Consider the following 6,263-nt stretch of genomic DNA (forward strand, 5'->3'; position numbering starts at 1 on the left):
CCCCCCCCCCCCCCCCCCGGGGGTACAATGCTAATCCTGAACCAGAGAGATAAGATGGGAGATCAGCTATGAGACAGGACCACCACAGGTAAAGGACCAATGAGATTAGGAGAGGACTTACTAAGTTGAACAGAACAATTAGGATTGACCTGAAATATTGGTAGATTTCTGAGTTCTAAGGTTAGGACAAGATTGCAAAGTACGATCACAATCTGATGGTTAGAAATCAGAAACCGATCACATGGTTTAATGATTCAAAACTGATTCAAATATTCTGAATTAATGTCAAGTCAGTAGTATGGTACTGTAACAGAAAACAGAAATAGAATTCGATCCAGAAAATTGAGATTTTCAAGAAGTTTAGTCACGATAGGATTCTGAAATCAATGGAAACTTTAAAGGCTCTTAAACAGGAATTGAAACTGAAGTTAATAGCATAAAACAGAACCCAGAAAAAAAAAAAAATTATAGCAGAAACCTAATTAACAGAATAGAATAATAACAAAGCTAACAGAAATATAAAGGAAGATATGATCAGAACTCAACCTGTACCCCAACCTGGAACCCCACCAGGGTCCACTGAATCTCACAGCAGTTAAACACTCTTGAATTCCACAAGAGCAAACACTTCTGAATCCCACAAGAGAAAGCACACCTGAATCCCACAGATGCAAGACTAAATCCAGAGACCAAAACAGCTTGAAGCCTTCATTCATTCATCAAATTCATTGGAGATGTTAAACTTTTACAAATAATTCCAAAACTAAAAAATTAAACCATCTAGAAGACTTCCCATCAACCGGTGTTAAGTTTTTCTCGAATTCTTGACCCGTTTTGAAGATTGACCCGCTCCGACATATTTTGGTGGGGATCCTAATGGGAAGTTTTTTGAGATCTGTGATGGAGCAGAGGGCCCAGCACTGATCTCGTATGGGGGTGTTAGGGCGTAGCCCCACGGTATGTAATGTAGGGATGGATTTGACAACCAAACCAGTCCCAAAACTGCAGGAACTTTTAGACTAGAGAACAACCAAAACCACCCAATAGTTAACAGCAACAACAGTCTAACTTAAACCGGTCAATAGTCCTTGAAGAAACCAAAATTAGCAGATCCACAATCAGGAATTTCAGGAAACAGAGTTTGCATCAACAATTAGAAGTTCCAGCAACAGAAATAGAGTAATTGAATAAGTAGGATCAGAATCAAAACATATCAGGACCAGATAACCAAATCAGAACTCGATTCTGACAGTAGGTTATGAAACCTGGCATTAACTTCTGAATTTTCAGTAGAGTATTATCAAGGAACTAATAACACATCTAAGGACTAATTTGAAAGTCCAACCCATTGGAGAATAATAGCAGCAGTCAAGTTCCATACAGATTTAAACAAAACAGAATTCAGAATTCAGATCTGGGCAAAATCCATAACCGGCTAGAACTGAGTAACAGTCCACTTCAGCAGGAACCAGTGGTCTGATTAGCCTCAAAATTGGATCGAACTTCCTTCAGAATAGGACTAACCTTCGATCAAAATTAGAAGGCCATTGGATGGGCAGAACTCCCAAGACAGCTAGGCCAATAGTAGATAAAATAGAAAATCTTAACCCAGAAATTCTGTAGACAAACTAGAACCTTTACCTGATTGTTTTGACAGCAGTAGAACCTTGAAAACAAACTTGAAAGAAATAAGAAAGCTTGAAGAAAACCTCCTGGACTTCACGCCGCAAGGAGTCGCTTGGATCAAACACCAAACCCTTCTTCTTTGATCAAACACAAAGAACCCTCATAGAGGAGAAACGCAGTAGCATCTTTTTTTGTTCATCAAATCATCTCTCTATGATGAGAGCTCTCCTTTATTTATAATAATAATGGGATTACAAGAAAATAGAAACTAACTTTAGTTTCCAAAAACTGAAATAGGAAACAAAAAATTAGAAACTCACCTAGTTACTAAATCTAAAATTAGAAACTTACAAAATAGAAAGTCCTTTAGTTACTAAAACTGAAAATAGAAACTAACTTATGACTGAAAATTAGAAACTAACTAGGTACTGAAATTAGAAACTAAATAACCCCATCTAAAAAGGAAACTAAAGAAAAATGAAACAAATCACTGAATCCCGTATGCAACCTTAGAACCCCTAGTTTAGACCCATAAAAGTAGTCCAATACACTCAAAACACATGGGATCAAAGGCCCAACATGTATGGAATCAACCCTTGGCTTATTCCTATTAAAACAAGCATATTTTGGTAATTAATCTGCATCAGTATGGTTCGACCGGATTGACCGTGACCCAATGGGTTGACCTGCGTCTTAAAGTATATAATGTACTATCGTCTTGTGGAGTATTCTAATTGCATTTTGGGGGTTTTTCGAGCTAGGGTTTCAGGGCGAGTTTTCTCGCCGCTGCTTAGGTGTGATCTCTCTTCGGCATAGTGAAACATCTTCTTCTTCGCCCGAGGATGTAGCACACTACATCGGTGTGTAAACCTCATTAAATCTTTGTGTTGTGCGGATCTATTGCCTGTTTATTTTCGTATTTTTCCTGGTGTTTGTTCTAACAACCGGCAATGTTGGTAAATTCCAGATCTAAGTATCTAACCAAACACTTAAAATAACAACCAAATCTGGAAAAGAAACTCCTCCCAGCTGCAAGCTGTCCAGGAACTTTTCTAAATTGACTCAACAACTTAATTAATAAAGTAGAAACTAACCCAACAAGGCTGGAATTATAGAATCCTAATCCAGCCCACTAATTACGATGGAAAAATAATAAAATAAGCGGCTAAAAACTGCTCCACGACCTGAACTGATAAGGTTCCTGAAGAGATCAGGAAACTATGATCAATCGATTGGACCAGATTTTGCTCCAACCTTGGTCCAATTCTGACCCAACCAGTGGCCTGGTTTGTTTCTGATTTGCTGCTGATTCACCCCCTAGGTTCTTCTTTTGCAGGCAGTTGGAGTTGTTACAATCTCAGAAGCTGAAGCTAAACCAGTACCAAGAAGAAAAGAGAGAGAGAAAAGAGAAGGAGGGAGGAAGAAGATGAAATAACCAAAGGAAGTCTCAAGAATGGAGAGCAACCTGAGATTAATTCAATATGAATGTAATCTCAGGTTCTCTTATGTATATGTAACCTTAGGTCAAGAAGAAAGACAAAACAAAGACACAACAGCCCATAGGTACATGAAGAAAAGCCCCAAAATACCCCAAACAAACTCGACAAGGACTAAAAAGTCCCTGTCGTAGGCGCTGATTAGCGCTGTTCCCTGTTTGGGAATAGCACTAATCTCAACAGGACTATTCTTATCCTTCAGCTAATTCAGTTAAAATTTAAAGGTCTCGTGTTTCTTAAGACCACTTCCAATCTGCCTTTGATTAATTCATACTACTCCTTCTGTTTCTTATCCTATGCTATGGACTTCCTTTTCTTTAGACCTTAGAAACCCCTTCCTCTCATTTTCCCCTTTTTTACCCAGTTTCTCATTTCTAGATGAATCTGACTGTTTTGGGGAAGAGTACTTGTTCTCTTGCTATGATTGTTTGCATGTTCCTGCAGGTAGTTCATGTTTCTACATCATTATCTGCAAGTTTTTTTTTTTTTTTTTTTGATAGGTATTATCTGCAAGTTGAATGGTCCACATATCAAATATGTGTTTATGTAATAGTTAGCTTAGTTATAGCATTATTTAGATCTCTTTTGATGGTTCTAGAGGCAAACTTTATTGCTTATTAACGTGTGTACATGTAGATTTTTGTGCTGGATCATTCTAGATTTTGCTTATGGTGTCTTCATCCTCCCCTCTGTGCTTGCTTAATCAGTGCTTATGTTCATCACATGGTTTATTTATTCCTAAATTCATGGTTATTAAACTACTGTTCCAGCTAACATATTAGAATTTACAGAGCATGGGGAAGGACTGCAAATCCTCCACTATGAAGTTGGACAGAAATACGAGCCTCACTATGATTACTTTAATGATGAATTTAACACTAAGAATGGCGGTCAACGGATAGCTACTGTTCTCATGTATCTGTAAGTCAGATTTCTCCTTGTACATGGCATGCAGTTATGCAATCGCAGTGTATGGTAGGATTTATCGTTTAAAGATCAACTCTTCTACTTTCCTACTTTTTCCATTGATGCAGCTCTGATGTTGAAGAAGGTGGTGAGACGGTATTTCCTGCTGCCAAAGCAAATTTCAGTTCTGTCCCATGGTGGAATGAATTATCTGAATGTGGAAAGAAGGGTCTCTCCATTAAACCAAAGATGGGTGATGCATTACTTTTCTGGAGCATGAGGCCTGATGCTACTCTAGACCCTTCTAGTTTGCATGGTCAGTTTTTGTTCAATTACCTAGTTGTGCAGTCCTCCGCTGTAATTCGAAATTTACATTTTCTTATCTCTTAAGATTCAGAGTCAGGTCCCTTACATTTTCTTATCTCTTAAGATTCAGAGTCAGGTCCCTTGTGTTAGCTCTTGTTTAAGAGTACACTTTTCAGTCACTTGATATTGACTAATTCTATGGGTAACTATTTTCTCCTTGATTTATTTCAGGTGGCTGCCCTGTGATTAGAGGAAATAAGTGGTCATCAACAAAGTGGATGCATATCAATGAGTACAAGGTCTAAGCTACTGTGCTAAAGGTAACTTTCTCTACCTACAAATTACCAGTTCTATGTGTTTTTGTCATTACCAAAAAAATAAAGGGGGGATTAGAGGTGACTACTAGGAATGCACTTTATTTTCATTTTATTGATTTTTGTCAGAGTTTGTATGTCTCAAGGAATGCACTTCAGCTGCCTATGCCATCAGGATAGCTAAGGCTGGCAGATCAACTACTTGCCTACTTGGAACTCCATATCTTTGGGGATTTGGAAATTTTTTTATTCTCAAATATTAGGAACTCTGTTTTGTGGTTTTAGTTTGTGAAACTTTGGGAAACTATCTCAATTCAATGTCTCTAGACCGCAAGAATAGAGTATTGGATTTCTGCCATGTTTTTTTGAGACCACTTCATTTTTTCCAAAATGCTTCAAACCGAGCAAGGAAAAGAATGTCTCCTTAGCCTGTTTTTGATGTCTACTGTTTCTAATTGAATTTGGAAAGCAGTAAGCATATTAAAATAGATGATTTCAATTCGTCTAACCCATCTTAAAATTAATGAGAAGATGGTGAGCTGAATACTGCAAACCTTTTGTGTCCAATTGTTTTGTTATGTAGATTAACACTTCATGTGATGTATGGGTCCTGGGATTGTGACTATTGTGTCTATGTGATGATGGACAAAAAGGGGCATGTTGTTTGTTATGTAGATATGCACCTTAATTTTTGTGACATATGGGCCCTGGGACTTTTTATGCGGATAGAAGCCTTCTTTACGTTGTGTGGATAATAGCCTTCTTATGTGATGCATGGTCCCTGGACTTGTGCCTATTATGTGTGCATATACGATTATACATGATGATGGAGGATGGAGTCATCTTTTCACTTAAGTGATCTCGTTCTAATTTGTTTGCTTCAGACTTGCTCATTTTTTCTATCCCCACCCCACCCCCTCCCCCCACCCCAAAAAAAGAAGAAAAAAAATGAGAGAAACTTGCTCATTTTACCTTCCTAAGATATCCTAGTCTAACTGTTGCATTTATAACACAATTTTTTTACTTGACTCGCTGCAAATATATGTTCACATGGAAAAAGTTCATTTATCCTTCTAATATATATTCTCCTCCTTGATTTGTAACGAGCTAAAAATTTTCTTACCATTTCAGATCCGTTTGGCAGGTTGTGGATTGCACAGGTGGTTATTGTTGTAGTCCTATGTAACAAATGGTGTCAGAAATTTCAGTCATAGCTCATATCTCGATTGGGGCCTGAAATCCATGGTGTATCCTATGACACAGGTGCCTTCAATTTTGCTGGGCTACTGCATCTTTGCTAACTAGCATTCAGGTTGGTTGACAGTAGCATTTCCACCACCTAAAGAATAAGAACTGGTTACCTTTTTGTCTGGGGGGAGTTGATCTTTGTCGGAGTTACAATTGTTTGAAGATGTAGGGGGGTGGTGCTGCTTATAAACATTACTTTGATACTAAACTGTAAAACCATATGAACGTATGAATGAAAATATAACAATTTGAGTTGATTGATTTGTTTCCCATTGGCTTTTGTCTACTACTGATTGATTCCCTGGAAATGCAAGATGTAATGTCTCCCCTCCCCCAACCACTCCCACCACGCCACCGCCCCCCCCCC

The 6,263-nt window shown here is 38.1% G+C and overlaps 1 protein-coding gene across 2 annotated transcripts in view; it reads left to right on the plus strand.

Moving 5' to 3' along the window:
• LOC122084633 (probable prolyl 4-hydroxylase 3) overlaps nucleotides 1-6,166 on the plus strand; it is an 8,812-nt gene extending 2,646 nt beyond the window's left edge. Inside the window, exons 5-8 of one of the 2 annotated variants that reach the window (XM_042653037.1) lie at nucleotides 3,914-4,043; nucleotides 4,157-4,344; nucleotides 4,566-4,654; nucleotides 5,780-6,166. In XM_042653037.1, the coding sequence (XP_042508971.1) occupies nucleotides 3,914-4,043; nucleotides 4,157-4,344; nucleotides 4,566-4,639 (392 nt within the window). In that variant the 3' untranslated portion in view covers nucleotides 4,640-4,654; nucleotides 5,780-6,166. The remainder of the gene's footprint in view (nucleotides 1-3,913; nucleotides 4,044-4,156; nucleotides 4,345-4,565; nucleotides 4,655-5,779) is intronic. The other variant, XM_042653036.1, reaches the window with a different exon arrangement.
• The last annotated feature ends 97 nt before the right edge of the window (nucleotides 6,167-6,263 follow it).

Source organism: Macadamia integrifolia, chromosome 7 (genome assembly GCF_013358625.1).
Source record: "Macadamia integrifolia cultivar HAES 741 chromosome 7, SCU_Mint_v3, whole genome shotgun sequence".
NCBI classification, from domain to species: domain Eukaryota; kingdom Viridiplantae; phylum Streptophyta; class Magnoliopsida; order Proteales; family Proteaceae; genus Macadamia; species Macadamia integrifolia.